At 36.6% G+C, this 17,169-nt stretch overlaps 1 protein-coding gene across 2 annotated transcripts in view; it reads right to left on the reverse strand.

Annotated features, from left to right (window-relative positions):
- Positions 1–17,169, reverse strand: part of LONRF1 (LON peptidase N-terminal domain and ring finger 1) — a 41,423-nt gene that overhangs the window by 12,057 nt on the left and 12,197 nt on the right. Inside the window, exons 2-7 of one of the 2 annotated variants that reach the window (XM_081269080.1) lie at positions 16,741–16,859; positions 7,195–7,317; positions 4,545–4,694; positions 3,636–3,876; positions 3,440–3,503; positions 2,093–2,207 (exon numbers count right to left, since the gene is read on the reverse strand). In XM_081269080.1, coding sequence (XP_081125206.1) covers positions 2,093–2,207; positions 3,440–3,503; positions 3,636–3,876; positions 4,545–4,694; positions 7,195–7,317; positions 16,741–16,859 — 812 coding nt within the window. Of the gene's footprint in view, positions 1–2,092; positions 2,208–3,439; positions 3,537–3,635; positions 3,877–4,544; positions 4,695–7,194; positions 7,318–16,740; positions 16,860–17,169 lie in introns of both variants that reach the window. The other variant, XM_081269079.1, reaches the window with a different exon arrangement.

Raw genomic sequence — 17,169 nt, forward strand, 5'->3', positions numbered from 1 at the left:
AGTTTATGATAAGATTAATCAGAATACAGATACTATAAAAGCAGTTCTCTATTATCGATTAAATTGATAAAGATGCTTGAAAACTGAATGCCCATGTAATTAAAGTTGTGGGGAAATGGCCTCTTTTACATTACTGATAGGAATTCGAAATATGTGTAACATTTTTGTGGGCTAGATAATCTGGCAATTGGTTTTAAGAGTTTTATAAAGCTTTTGATCCAGTAAATTCACCTCCCAGGAATTTAACCTAATGAACAATCAACAATTCATACAATCATTACTTTAAAATTCTTTTCACAAAAGCATGGTATATTAAAAAAAGAAGAAGAAAACAACTTCTAAACTGAACAATAGAGAAATGCTAAATTATTTTACTGTTATACTGCTCTCAAAATTAGGTCATTAAAATATATTTAAATGTAAAAATGAACAAATCAAAATGACAAGTAGAAAAAATGTAAAACTGTGGAGAATAATGTAATATTGATGTTATTAATTATTATTCAACAATATCAACTAATATTGATATTATTAATATCTCCACTTAGATCTACTGGTTTTACAGTCATTGGCAATGATCACAGACTCTGAGAGAGGATTATGGAAAACTACACCCACCTCTTTAAAATTCCATATATTTAGATTTTACAAACTATATCATGCAAAGTAGCTTCAAAGTTGGAGAGGATACACATTTTAAAACAGTATGTTAGCTGTGTTTTCAAATAACATGCTCTATGTTTTTCTTTGAATTCCAATGGTTTTTAAGAAAAAACTGTCTCTAAATGAAATCAGTGGATCTAATAGCTAATCTGAAAAGAAGCATAATTATACTACAGAGTATCTAAAACGTCTAGAAAAACAGGTTTAGAATACTTTATCTGAAAACACTGATCATATTAGTTGAAAAAGTAATGAGCAAACTTCTTAAGAATATCTTTATCTTATGTATCCTGACTTTGCAAACATTCTGTATTCGGTATTGCTTTACATATCAGCTTGCATTGTGTGTAAAGCATATATCAAATGTTAACAGTATGCGTAGGCTATTATGCCATCTGTAAAGAGTCCTGTTTTCTAATATAGGAAATAACTATAATCAAAATGCTTTTATAAATTTTTTATTCATATTCGGAAGACTTTCTTTTCCTGTAAACAATCCCGTCAGTCACAGCAGACAGAATCACTTTCCCCATCATTGCTCAGCATCACAAGGCTTGCACTGTACCTTAGTTGATCATTCAAACATGACTGAGAGGGTACTGTCCTCCCCTTGGGGCAGGAGACTACACTGAGATCTACTGATTTCACAGGTCATTGGCAATGATCACAGACTCAGAGAGGACTGTGGAAAGCTACATCCACCTATTTCCTTCTAGTCTAGCATTTTCCAGAGCAGCACTATGTAGTGTGGTAGCCATATGCCTACTTAAATTTAAGCTAATTAAACAAAACTAAAACCACAGTTCCTAAGTCACATAAGCCACAATTCAAGTACTTAACCAGTCATAAGTGGCTAGTGGCTACCATCCTGGATAGCAAAGATATACAGCATTTTTATCAGTGCAGAAGGCTCTACTGTTCTACATGGTTAAGTGAGCTGGGAGAGGCTTAAAATCTGGCTTACTATCAAGGGCAAAAGGCAATGCAGTATGATTTCTCTAATATTGTCATCATTAAGACTGAACTTATTGGGATGGGGTTATAGCTCAATGGAAGAGCGCTTGCTTAGCATATGTGAGGCTCTGGGTTCAATTATCAGCACCACAAACAAATAAATAAAAATTTTTAAAATATTAAAATAAAACTGAACTTATCTATGACCAAGTAACTGACCATAATTCTTTTTGTTAAAAACAAATTTAACTACAAGGGGCTTGGTATTTTGTACCTATCTTCTTTCCTCTACTCTCTCAATTTCATTTTTCTCCTATATTAGCATATGGATAATAAAATATTTTCCTTTTTAGTCACTCAGCATAGGTAACATACCTCATTCTGGGCACTATAGCCACTATTTCTATGGCTGAACAGAAATCAGATCGTGTAACCAAATTAAGACCAATAAACAGATATTAATATATATATTTACCTCTTTTAAGCTTTCTTTGCAAAGGGGACAATATGGTGCATGATCTAAACAGCGCTCAAGACAATTCTTACAGAATGAATGTCCACAAGGGGTTGTTACTGGCTCAAAAAACAACCTGAAATCAACCAAAATACATATTAGTTTTCAAATTAAACTATCCATTTGAAAAGCTTACACTAAATTATAGACCAATGCTAACCTCTACTTAAGAAGAAGGAGGGCCTGATGAGCAGGAAAAGGAGGGGAAGGGCAGTGATAAGCACAATTATACCTTCCTGAACTAAAGTTCTCAATCAACAAAGGCCACTTGGAGCCAAAACCTGTGCTAATATGACAGCTAAAGAACAACACATGAGGCTAACTGAGCACTTGAAATGCTACTAGTTTAAATTGAGACATACGGCAAATATAAAATGCACACCAGATTTCAAAGACTTAGTGAAAATAAATAATTTAATTATTATTTTTGTATGGTTTTAGATTCCCAATTTATCATCAACTTAAAAATGGTTCTCTTAGTAGCATTACTATATAAAATTAATTAAAAGAATAATCTACTACATATTACTGTTGAATCCTAAAAAATTATTAGGCTTAATACTAGATGCAATACTCAATGCAGAAAAACTGATTTTATTAACTTTACAATTATTTCCTAAAACATGATATTTTACATTCCCTAGAAATATTGTCAGATTTATAGGTACTTTAGAAATCACCTGGTATAATCTCCTCACCTCAGAGGCTAAGAATTAATAGATTTGCTCAGGAATACAACTAATTACTCCCAGCTTAGTGTAACCTGTTTCAGAGCTCTTGACTCTTCATTAATCCTTGATTTTACTACAATTTATATAAATAAGAAATATTCTTTCAAAACATTCAGTCTTAAAGAATTAAAAGTAGTCTGCACAATGGATATCCTTATCCAACGTTACTTAAAAAGGATTTTATGATTAATAAAAACAAGTTAGAATCATAAACATAAAATGTACAATTAGAATTCTTATCCAAATCTAAAACCATGGCTATATCTAGGTTTAAATATAATATCTATAATTTTGATAGTACTTACAACTTCCCAGATTCTTCTTTTATACTTAAACTACTGGATTCTCACAATGCTGGACATAATCAATGCCAATATTGACCCTACTTCTTAAACAAGAAAAACTAAAATTCAGAGATTTGGTTAATTGCCCAAAGTATAAAAGGTAAATCCAGGACTAAAAATTTGTATCTTCTGATATTTAGTCCAGAATTCTATTACTTTATATTGCCTATTATTACCATTATTTATATTTACATTAATACAAAATATTTGTCTTGAAAATTTTACATACTGACCTCATGCAGAGAGAACACTCAAAATCTGAGACATCTATTAATTCTTCTGGGATGTCGCCATAATCTAATGAAAACATACAGACTTCACTAGGCATTTCTATTCAAACAAACAACAGAGTTTTCTTCTTTAGAAAAAAGTTTAAAGGACATACTGAATAAATAAATTTATTTCATATGAGTACAGTGAAATTTTTACCTCCTTGTTTTTTAAGCTTATTTCTTCCATCTTCACTTACAACCACATCCTGTTCTAAGAGAGACAGCTTTCTTTTTAGCAGAACACCTTTTTCCTGAACAGAGAGTAAAGGTTCTGAGGATACCCTTTTTAAACAATCATCTCTGGCAGGCATATCTTTTGAATTGATAGCCTGTGCTGACTGAGCACGGTTTAAACTTCCTCTGACAGGTTCTGAAGTATCCTCTGGTAGTTCTTCAGTCTACAGAAATATAATCAACAAAGATAACCCCATTTCTTTATTATCCATTATTATTCTAGCCAAAAATCAAACTAAATGAAATTTTGGTGCCTTATAATGTTCATTTTGATGCTCACTAATAGCACCCACTTTTAATTCCAAAGCCCTCTCAAGTAAATGATGTTTGACAGTATTAATATAAGCTGACTTATGTTTTAATGAGGTTTAAAGTAGTCATGCTAATATAGTTGTTCATAAAGTACTAAAATAAATACAATGTTCTATAAAGTACTAAAATAATGTTCTACATATTCAAAGAAACTAAAAGTTTTCTGACATTTAAGTGACCTAAAATTGTGATTAGTAAATATTTCCTATGAAAACTTTTACTATAAATGAACGACTACAGACAAAATTCTATTAAGATAACTAGACAAGTGCTTGAATGGGTTCAAGTGCTTGAAACCAGGAAAGCAAAGATCTTAACATGTAAAAAAAAAAAAAAGGAGGGACTGGGGTTGTGGCTCAGTGGTAGAGCGCTCGCCTAGCATGCTTGAGGTGCTGGGTTCGATCCTCAGCACCACATAAATGTAAAATAAAGATATGTATCCACCTAAAACTAAAGAATAAATATTAAAAACAAAAAAACAGATGCACTACACCCATGATATTTTCTTCTTATCCCTTACCTGCTTCAGGTTAAGCTCACTGGGAGTGTGAGATTCTTCCATTACTGAAGGAAAACCTAAAGGTTTGTTTTTAATACATGGTAACGAATTCCAGGAAGATTCCTTCAAGCCTTCTTTTAAGTTTTCAGGTGATAATAAATCACATAAAATCTGTAGGAGAAATATTATAAAAATAATGAATATATAATGTCTTTTTAAGAATAACACTAAATTAATCTAATATTGAAGAATGTTTAGAAAGTTTATATCAGACATTATTAATAATGAGAAAAACAGATCGGTAATACAATAAAAAGTCATACAAAACTGATGTATGCCTCAATGGGTCAAATCACCTCAAAACAACAAAATAATTCAAAACTTTGAAAGGAAGACACAGAATGACCTGAGAAGGTACCCAAAGTGAAGGATAACTTTTTTTCCCTTGCATGGTTGAATCCTTCTAACCCAGGGCCTTGTTTATGTGAGGCAACTTGCGCACTCTACCAACTGAGCTATATCCCCAGCCCAAGGGTTACCTTTAAACGTAAGGATTATAAAGAGATCTCAAGGCAGAAAATATTTACCTCTGAATATTAGTGAACCTATCCTGTCAAAACAGCTCATGGTTCACACCTATGTGCATTTTCAAGTTAGATACAGTATATTGTTGAATATTTATAAGAATGAAAGAATTTGATCCTCTAACAATAAAATTTTAAAATTCCTTGTATTTACACTGAATTTATCACTGAACAACTAACTTGTTTGGTCAGTCACTAATGCTCAGCACTTAGATGGGAGCACCAGATGGCAGCTGCCCTACACCAACTGGGAATTAAACTTTGAGATGGCTTATAACAGGGAAGGTTAAGATAGGGGAACAACTCGGCTGCAAAAATATTATAAGGATTCTGGTGGGTTTTTTTTTGGTTGTCCAATAAACTATATTTACATGTATAGTAGAGCATTTCTTAAAACCTAAATTTGGAGATTCTGTTTTTCAGTGGCCCTCTCTATCAAATTAGAATTATCCACAAATAAATATATAAAAATGTGTATAATACAAATAAAAGTGTTAGTAGATGCTCAACTAACACCCCACTTAATGATGAAACATTTAGGGGCTGGAGATGTAATTCAGTGGTAGTCTAGCACATGTGGGCCACTCGGTTGGATACACAGCACCACACAAAATAAACAAAAAAAAAACATTTAAAAAGGTGTATAGATTTTAACATCTTCCCTCATATTAAAAAAAAAAAAAATCACAGGTACCCAGTAACTCCACTCCTAGGTATTTATTTATTTATTTATTTATTTTAAAGAGAGAGTGAGAGAGGAGAGAGAGAGAGAGAATTTCTAATATTTATTTTTTAGTTCTCGGCGGACACAACGTCTTTGTTGGTATGTGGTTCTGAGGATCGAACCCGGGCCACACGCATGCCAGGCAAGCGCGCTACCGCTTGAGCCACATCCCCAGCCCCTAGGTATTTATCAAATAGATATAAAAATGAATGTCTATGAAATGACTTATACAAAAAATGTTCCTAGAAGCTTTATTCACAGCAGTAAAAAAAACAAAACAAAAACAAAAAAATACTCCACCAAAACTGGAAACAAGTGAAAAATCAATATTAACTGAATACCACAAACTGTAGTATGTTCATAAAATGAAATATTTGTTCAATAATGAAAAATAAAAAAATTCCTGGTTGTTATCTCAAAAATGGTATGTTGAACAACATCACCACCAAAAAGCCAGAGTATATTCTATATGATGGCAATTCATGTTTTCCATAATTTTGTTCTATAATGTTTAAGTAGCTATTAATATATATATGTAACCACTTTCCATATATAAATAAAATCACTTTCCCATATATATTATAATGTATATAAAGTCATTTTCCATAGTTTTGTTCTATGATGTGTTAGTAGATCTATAATATATATGTATATATATATATATATGTATGTGTGTGTGTGTGTGTGTGTGTGTATATATATGAAATATTGAGAAAACTAAGGCAAATATGCTGACTGGGGCAGTATTGCAGCAACATCATGAAAGCAATGTTTAATTAAGGAATGTCAATCTGGTTTTGACTGAACAAACTACAGGTAGAATCCCTTTCCAAAATGCTTGGAACTAGAAGTCTTTTTGGGGATGGGGGGTTGTTTAAATATTTGCAATTCATAATGCACTATTCTTGGTGATCGGACCTAAGTCTATACATGAAATTCATTTATGTTTCACATACAGCTTACACATGTAGCCCCAAAGCAATCTTCTACAGTATTTTTAGTGCTTTTGGATTTTGAGTGTGACCTGTCACATGACATCAGGTATGGAATTTTCCAAGTGGCATCACATCATGATCAAAAGTTTAGATTTTGAAGCATTTCAGATTTTACATTTTCAAATTAGCGATATTTTGCCCATAATAAGGAATATTTAAATTAATTAAATAAAAATATTGCATTAAAATATCTGAATGAAATATTTTGATTTCTCTAAGAAGTAAATATACTAGGTCTGTGAAACTGAAAACTGCTTGTCAAATGTTTCCTATTACTTATGTACTTTTTATTTAATTTTCTAATAATCATTTCTAAAAAGACCTGTGTCAGACTTGCCTTGAACTATTCAAGTTGGTAAACTGATTACCTTTTCTACTTGTAACTTTGCAGGTGCAAAATCTTCATCAAGGGCCAAGCACTGAAGAAAGAGTTGTAAGGCATCTCCTAAAAAGCCAGCATCCTGAAGTACTTTTCCTTTCCTGAAATAGACCTTCAACAAAAGCACATGTACGAAACCTTTATAAACCTTTTAACAAAATCAAGTAAAGAAAAAACAACAGTTGACTCAGAAATGTGAATGTGAAACTGAATGACCCCAAGGAGGCCAAAGTATTTTAAAGGCTCATCTACCCACCCTGAAAAGCACTACTAGGGAACTGAGACCCAGATGATTCCTTCACCAGACTTCACAGCCAGTTAAGAGTTCGGCAGGACCAGAAATACAATGTTATCTCACTCTCAAGAAAGTACTAATTTAAAGATTACTGGTATCAGTTGTTTGAAGGAAAGAGGAAATAGTAAACTTATACAAACTTTAAGATGCATCAACATTAAAGAAATACTAAAATGTGAAAAAAAAGTTCACTTTACAATCAGGGCAATATGGGAAATGTCTATCTTTGCCTATACCATTTCTTAAGAAAGTACTTATAGATATGATACTTTTCATAAATCCTTATTTTGTCTTTTGTCCTTCAGGATATGAATTCATAAAGTTCTATGAAAAAAGCTGAATCCTACTAATTGCTACTGATAAGCCAAAATTTAATTTGTGGGTTGATCTACCAACAAGTGTCAACTGCAAGTTTTAAATAGGTCTGTAACTAGCATGAAAAGAGGTTTTATAAGCCACAGAACAAACTATCTAATAACTTCAGAGGAACCTAAAGAATATTCTACTCAGTTTTTTAGCTATCATTTAAATGGCTTAAAAAAACCACCTTTCCAATTAGTAACCACTCGTTACTTCAGTGTTAAGTCCAGAGGGTTCTTTCCTTCTTAACAGTTTTAAAGCTCTCCATACCAACTACTTTCTTCTTAATCTTTTGTTTTGTACCAACCAGTCATGCCATCATGGGAGTTTTTATAATTTTCCTTACTGATATATATAATTTTTAGAGTATACTCACCATAGTATCCTCAAAGGCACAGTTTTGGAGAGCAAACGTAGCATTTTTAATTTCTAACCTAAAGAATACTTATGGGAGACAGATTGATTTGCCTTCAGAATGTGATGAAAAGGAGAATTAGTAAACTGATTATATGTAATTATATGTTATTCCTCAATAACATATGAGGCAAACCATATGTTACTCTGAAACCACATGCACAAGCCAACCTCTCCTCTGCCCACATCTACTTTCTCAATTCACTGCCTAAACACCTCATTGCCATTATAATGCCTTGAACAATTTTCCAGCCTCAAGGACTTAATCCCCTTTCCATTAATAAATCTCCTTTAGTGAAGGTTCAGTTTGAGTGAATCTTCACAATATGGCAAAGTGTATTTCTTTGCAAAAATTTAGTATAATAACATCTTTGGGTTTTTTCCCTGTGTCAGGAATTCAGTTTATTCTTTGATTATAAAACAAAGGATTGGGCGCTGGTCCCTCCCCGCCGCCCGGTAACAGGCCGCCGCGCCTCCGCGCTCCCACCACCGCCGCCACAGGCCCGCCGGAGCCGGAGCCGGAGGGAGTGGAACGGCCCCGCACCCCGACCGCCGCCGCCGGCGCCTCGGACCGGGCCGCGCCAAAGCCACGTCCCGCCTCGCGCGAGGAGGAGGGTGCGTGGCCGTTGTGGGACCTGGACCTGCCGGGACGCGGCGCCGAGTCCGCAGCGCCCGCGCCGAGCGGCCCCTGCCGCTCGAGCGCCCCCGAGGTCCCTGGGCGGCTGAGTGTGGTTTCGCCGCCGTCAGGCCCGCACCGCCGGAGCCCCGCGGAGCCGCTGCCTGGGACGGAGCCCAGGCCTGTGATTGAAAACATCAAGTCATGAGCCAAGGTGGAGGAAATCCATCACGACTTCAGCGCGAACAGTAAGGCTGCAGCCCCAGGTACACGGCTCTATCGGCCCCATCTCCTTCTCCTCGCCGCCTCTCCGCCTTGCTTCTCTCCAGCTGTCTCTCCCCCCAAGCTCAGTCTCTAAATCTAGATTTCAATTTCTTTCCCCCATCCCGCCCGCTCTCCTGCGTGTCTGGTACCCGGCCCCCGCGCCCCGAGGCGCCGCCTCCCCTCCCCCAACCCGCACCCCCTCTCCGGGGGTCCCGAAGGCCGCTGCCGCCGCCTCCCACAGAGCACCATAGAGCAGACTCTTCACCACGCGAATGAGCTGCCGAATTAAATGAAACAGCTGATAAGATGAGAGACAATTTAAAATCCAAGTGAACCGAGAACACGCACTGAGCCCTGATCCGCTGAATTCAAACTCCCGGTCACCTGCTTCCCGCAGACAAGCTGCCCGGCTCCTTCGGCCCCTTCTCCTTCTCCTCTCCGCCTCTCCGCCTTGCTTCTTTCTCCCCAGCTGTCTCCCCTCCCAAGCTCAGTCTCTAAATTTAGATCTCAATTTCTTTCCCCCACCCCACCCGCTCTCCTGCGTGTCTGGTACCCAGACCACGCGGCCCTGAGGCGCCGCCTCCCCTCCCCCAACCCGCACCCCCTTCCCGGGGGTCCCGAAGGCCGCCGCCGCCGCCGCAGCCGCAGCTGCATCCCGCGGAACACCATAGAGCAGAATCTGCACCGCGCGAATGAGCTGCCGAATTATATGAAACAGCTGATAAGATGAGTGACAATTTAAAATCCAAGTGATCCGAGAACACACACTGAGCTCTGACCCGCTGAATTCAAACTCCCGGTCACCTGCTTCCCGCAGACAAACAGCTATGACACTGCATTAATTCATCCGGCTGAAACAACTGGTCAGCCCTTCTCATCATACGAATGTAAATGCCTACCGAGCCTTCATAAGTAGTGGCCACTGGTTTGAAACGGGGCTTGGGAGAGGAGGACCCACACGTTGAATTGGTCGCCCGGCAAAGGGAAACGACGTCATCAGACTGCTGCAGAGGAGATAACTTAGTTGAAACAGGTGTGTGATCCCATAGCCTTACCTCTCCATACATCGGGAAACCCTTAGGGCCCCTCCCAGCTCTCCCGTGAGTGCTACAGCCAGCCCGAGGAAGTCAGGGGTGGTGCGGGTCCCGCGGAGCGGAACCACCACCCCCACCAGGGCTGACAGCTGAGGTTCCTTGCACCAGCTACCGGGGGCGTGGCTACTGGAGGGCAAGTAAAATACGCTGAGGATTCTCAGCCCCAAACTCTACAAGCTTAGGGTCTGAGGGAATGGCAAACTGGAAGAGTGTGCCCAGTCGTTCATGAAAACAGGGGTCCCGGGAGCAGCAGACCTGGCGTGTAGCCAGTATTGTGAGAGGGGGCCTGGCTAGAGAAAAAGTGGGAAGTGACTAGACACAAGAGGAGGCCCTAGACACTCAGGATTGGAGACTCGCCCAGTCTGGGAGGAGCTACTGCACAGTGATTGGTTCCCGCCTATTGACAGGAGTAACTTGACCTGGTGGGCACAGCGCCATCTCCTGGAAGAGAAGTTAATCAAACTCTAAGACTGCATCTATTAGGGTTTTTTTTTTTTTTTTTTTGATCTGGGTTTTTCTTTCATTTTCATTTTTTCTTTCTTGTTGTTTTATTAATTTTTTTTTCTTTCTTAAAAATTTTTTTTTTTAATTTTTTTTTCTACTAATTTTAATTTAAATTTTTTTTTAAAAAAAATTATTATTATTACTTTATTTTATTATTTTTTTTAAATCTTTTTCTTTTTTAGTTCCTATTCTTTTACTTCTTTAGTCTTTTCATTTTTCTTATCCTCCCTTTTTTCTTGAATTCTACCTGCCTATTCTCATTCTCTTTAGAGACTTCTTCCCTTCCCTTCAAATACCTTTCCTCCCAAGCATCAAATTAATTTATAGGGTAAACAGTAACTCAACAGTCAAACAGAACAAGAAGCAACATGAGCAGCTTCAAAAAACAAGGAAGAAAAGGAGTACAAACAATGCAGGACAGCCTAAATATTCAGGAGGACCTAGAGTCATCAGAAAAATGGTCATATAAAGAACTCAAGGAACACCTTAGACAGATGGAATGGAACCTTAAAGAAGATACAAGACAGCAAATTCAAGCAGCGAAAGAACACATTGAGAATGCATTTCACAAACAGATAAAAGAAGAAGTTAAGCATCTTTATCAGGAGATAGAGGTTATAAAAAATAATCAAACAATAATTCTAGAAATGAAGGAAACGATAAACCAAATGAAAAACTCAATTGAGAGTATCACTAACAGAGTGGAGCAGGTAGAAGCCAGAACGTCAGATAATGAAGACAAAATATACCATCTTGAAAAGAGTCTAGCCAACTCAGAAAGGCTGGTAAAAAATCACGAGAAAAACCTCCAAGAATTATGGGATAACATAAAGAAACCAAACTTACGAGTCATCGGGATAGAGGAGGGCACAGAGATTCAAACCAAGGGAATGAGAAACTTGCTGAATGAGATAATTACAGAAAACTTTCCAGAAATAAAAAAGGAAACAGATATACAAATTGAAGATGCATACAGGACACCGAGCACACAAAATCACAGTAGACCAACGCCAAGACACATTGTTATGAAGATATCCAATATACAGAACAAAGAGAAAATATTAAAAGCTACAAGAGAAAGGAGACAGATTACATTTAGGGGTAAACCAATACGGTTAACCACGGATTTTTCATCACAGACACTGAAAGCAAGAAGGTCATGGAACAATGTATTTCAAACACTGAAAGACAATGGATGCCAACCAAGAATTCTGTATCCAGCAAAATTAAGCTTTAGGTACGACAACGAAATAAAAATCTTTCATGATAAACAAAAGTTAAAAGAATTTGCAGCCAGAAAACCAGCATTGCAAAGCATTTTGAACAAAACACTACAAGAAGAAGAAATGAAAAACAATAACCAAAACCATCAGTGGGAAGTGCCTCAGTAAAGACAGAGGGCAAGGGGAAAGACAATCATGGAGAAACAAACTAAATTTTTTTTTTTTTAAAAAAGGATAAACAATCAAACATGGATAGAAGTTCAAACCACATATCAATAGTAACTCTGAATGTTAATGGCTTAAACTCTCCAATAAAGCGACATAGGCTGGTATCATGGATTAAAAAAACAAATCCAACAATATGCTGCCTCCAGGAGACACATCTGATTGGAAATGACATACACAGGCTGAAGGTGAAAGGATGGGAAAAAATATACCACGCACACGCTCCTCGCAAGCAAGCAGGGGTGGCCATCCTCATATCGAATAAAATTGACTTCAAGACTAAGTTAATCAAAAGGGATAAAGAAGGTCATTATATACTGTTAAAAGGAACCATTCACCAACAAGACATAACAATTATCAATATTTACGCACCAAATAATGGTGCTGCGACATACATAAAACAAATTCTCCTCAAATTCAAGAATCAAATAGACCACAACACAATAATTATGGGAGACTTCAACACACCTCTCTCACCATTGGACAGATCCTCCAAACAAAAGTTAAATAAAGAAACTATAGAACTCAATACCACAATCAATAACCTAGACTTAACTGACTTATATAGAATATATCAACCATCATCAAATGGATATACTTTCTTCTCAGCAGCACATGGATCCTTCTCAAAAATAGACCATATATTATGCCATAGGGCAACCCTCAGTAAATATAAAGGGGTGGAGATAATACCATGCATTCTATCTGATCATAATGGAATGAAACTGGAAATCAATAACAAAAGAAGGAAGGAAAAATCCTACATCACATGGAAAATGAACAATATACTACTGAATGATCAATGGGTTACAGAAGACATAAAGGAGGAAATCAAAAAATTCTTGGAGATAAACGAAAATACAGACACAACATATCGGAATCTATGGGACACAATGAAAGCAGTTTTAAGAGGAAAGTTCATCGCCTGGTGGTCACTCCTCAAAAAAAGAAGAAACCAACAAATAAATGAGCTCACACTCCAACTCAAAGCCCTAGAAAAGGAGGAGCAAAACAACAGCAAATATAGCAGAAGGCAAGAAATAATTAAAATCAGAGCGGAAATTAATGAAATTGAAACAAAAGAAACTATTGAAAAAATTAACAAAACTAAAAGTTGGTTCTTCGAAAAAATAAATAAGATCGACAGACCTCTAGCCATGCTAACAAAGAGAAGAAGAGAGAGAACTCAAATTACTAACATACGGGATGAAAAAGGCAATATCACAACAGATGCTACAGAAATACAGAAGACAATTAGAAATTATTTTGAAAACCTATATTCCAATGAAATAGAGGATAGTGAAGACATCGATAAATTTCTTAAGTCATATGATTTACCCAGACTGAGTCAGGAGGATACACACAATCTGAACAGACCAATATCAATGGATGAAATTGAAGAAGCCATCAAAAGACTACCATCCAAGAAAAGCCCAGGACCGGATGGGTATACAGCAGAGTTTTACAAAACCTTTAAAGAAGAATTAATACCAATATTTTTCAAGCTATTTCAGGAAATAGAAAAAGAGGGAGCTCTTCCAAATTCATTCTATGAGGCCAACATCACCCTGATCCCGAAACCAGACAAAGACACCTCAAAGAAAGAAAACTACAGACCAATATCTCTAATGAACCTAGATGCAAAAATCCTCAATAAAATTCTGGCGAATCGAATACAAAAACACATCAAAAAAATTGTGCACCATGATCAAGTAGGATTCATCCCTGGGATGCAAGGATGGTTCAACATACGAAAATCAATAAATGTTATTCACCACATCAATAGACTTAAAGATAAGAACCATATGATCATCTCGATAGATGCAGAGAAAGCATTCGACAAAGTACAGCATGCCTTTATGTTCAAAACATTAGAAAAACTAGGGATAACAGGAACTTACCTTGACATTGTAAAAGCTATCTACGCTAAGCCTCAGGCTAGCATCATTCTCAATGGACAAAAGTTGAAGGCATTCCCTCTAAAATCCGGAACAAGACAGGGATGCCCTCTATCTCCACTTCTATTCAATATAGTTCTCGAAACACTGGCCAGAGCAATTAGACAGACGAAAGAAATTAAAGGCATAAAAATTGGAAAAGAAGAACTTAAATTATCACTATTTGCAGATGACATGATTCTATACCTAGAAGACCCAAAAGGGTCTACAAAAAAACTACTAGAACTAATAAATGAATTCAGCAAAGTGGCAGGATATAAAATCAACACGCATAAATCAAAGGCATTTCTGTATATCAGCGACAAAACTTCTGAAATGGAAATGAGGAAAAACACTCCATTCACAATATCCGCAAAAAAAATAAAATACTTGGGAATCAACCTAACAAAAGAGGTGAAAGACCTATACAATGAAAACTACAGAACCCTAAAGAGAGAAATAGAAGAGGATCTTAGAAGATGGAAAAATATACCTTGTTCATGGATAGGCAGAACTAACATCATCAAAATGGCAATATTACCAAAAGTTCTCTATAGGTTTAATGCAATGCCAATCAAAATACCAACGGCATTTCTTGTAGAAATAGATAAAGCAATCATGAAATTCATATGGAAAAATAAAAGACCCAGAATAGCAAAAGCAATTCTAAGCAGAAAGTGTGAATCAGGCGGTATAGCGGTACCAGATTTCAAACTATATTACAGAGCAATAGTGACAAAAACAGCATGGTACTGGTACCAAAACAGGCGGGTGGACCAATGGTATAAAATAGAGGACACAGAGACTAATCCACAAAGTTACAACTATCTTATATTTGATAAAGGGGCTATAAGCATGCAATGGAGGAAGGATAGCATCTTCAACAAATGGTGTTGGGAAAACTGGAAATCCATATGCAACAAAATGAAACTGAATCCCTTTCTCTCGCCATGCACAAAAGTTAACTCAAAATGGATCAAGGAGCTTGATATCAAATCAGAAACTCTGCGTCTGATAGAAGATAAAGTTGGCTCCGATCTACAGATTGTGGGGTCGGGCCCCAAATTCCTTAATAGGACACCCATAGCACAAGAGTTAACAACTAGAATCAACAAATGGGACTTAATTAAACTTAAAAGTTTTTTCTCAGCAAAAGAAACAATAAGAGAGGTAAATAGGGAGCCTACATCCTGGGAACAAATTTTTACGCCTCACACTTCAGATAGAGCCCTAATATCCAGAGTATACAAAGAACTCAAAAAATTAGACAATAAGATAACAAATAACCCAATCAACAAATGGGCCAAGGACCTGAACAGACACTTCTCAGAGGAGGATATACAATCAATCAACAAGTACATGAAAAAATGCTCTCCATCTCTAGCAGTCAGAGAAATGCAAATCAAAACCACCCTAAGATACCATCTCACTCCAGTAAGATTGGCAGCCACTATGAAGTCAAACAACAACAAGTGCTGGCGAGGATGTGGAGAAAAGGGTACACTTGTACATTGCTGGTGGGACTGCAAATTGGTGCGGCCAATTTGGAAAGCAGTTTGGAGATTCCTGGGAAAGCTGGGAATGGAACCACCATTTGACCCTGCTATTGCCCTTCTCGGACTATTCCCTGAAGACCTCAAAAAAGCATGCTACAGGGATACTGCCACATCAATGTTCATAGCAGCACAATTCACAATAGCTAGACTGTGGAACCAACCCAGATGCCCTTCAATAGATGAATGGATAAAAAAAATGTGGCATCTATACACAATGGAGTACTATGCAGCAATAAAAAATGACAAAATCATAGAATTTTCAGGGAAATGGTTGGTACTAGAGCAGATTATGCTTAGTGAAGCTAGCCAAACCCTAAAAAACAAATACCAAATGTCTTCTTTGATATAATGAGAGCAACTAAGAACAGAGCAGTGAGGAAGAGTAGGAAGAAAAAATTAACATTAAACAGAGACTTGAGATGGGAGGGAAAGGGAGAGAAAAGGGAAATTGCATGGAAATGAAGGGAGACCCTCATTGCTAAACAAAATTACACATAAGAGGTTGTGAGGGGAATGGGAAAATAAACAAAGAGAGAAATGAATTACAGTAGATGGGATAGAGAGAGAAGTTGGGAGGGGAGGGGAGGGGGGATAGTAGGGGATAGGAAAGGTAGCAGAATACAACAATTACTATTAGGGCATTATGTAAAATTGTGGATGTGTAACCGACGTGATTCTGCTATCTGCATTTGGGGTAAAATTGGGGGTTCATAACCCACTTCAATCTAATGTATGAAATATCATATATCAAGAGCTTTGTAATGTTATGAACAACCAATAAAAAAATAAATAAATAAAATGTTGAAAAAAAAAAAAAAAATAAAAATGGCTCCTCATGCAAAATCGGAAAAAAAAAAAAAAAAAAAAAAAAAAAAAAAAAAAAAAAAAAATAAAACAAAGGATTGATGATGTAAAAAATTTCCAGATGACATCTACTCAAAATATTGGCTCTAAATTTCTAGCAAACTATATATTTCATTTGACCATCCGTTTTGTTAAATCTTGTAACCAATTAAATTAAATGTAAATATAAAAAAGCAATTTTACCTCAGGCCAATTTGGAAGTTGAAAGAGAACTGCATTTAAATCTTCTATGGCTGCTTTAAACTCCTGGAGACCAGCATAGGATTCTGCTCTGTAAATTTTGAGAGTCAGGTCGCGGGGCTCTGAAATAAATATTTTATAAGGATATATTATTTTACAAAGATTACTGCATAATCCACAGAATATTATCATGCTTGCCTAAGAAATGACTTACAATTTCAGAGTCTAAATCCATCAAGCTAAAGCGGAAGTACAACACAGGGTAACCCACTTTACATGCTGAATCTTACCTAGAAGTTTTATCAAATCATTACAAACAGATAATTTTAGTAGAAAAAATTATTGTTCTTGAGAATATAGAAATATTTTTATAACATGAATAATTACCCCTAAGAAAATGGTATTTTTTAAAAAAGAATAACCTATAGATTT

This window comes from Spermophilus citellus (genome assembly GCF_964194105.1).
Source record: "Spermophilus citellus genome assembly, chromosome: 16".
NCBI classification, from domain to species: domain Eukaryota; kingdom Metazoa; phylum Chordata; class Mammalia; order Rodentia; family Sciuridae; genus Spermophilus; species Spermophilus citellus.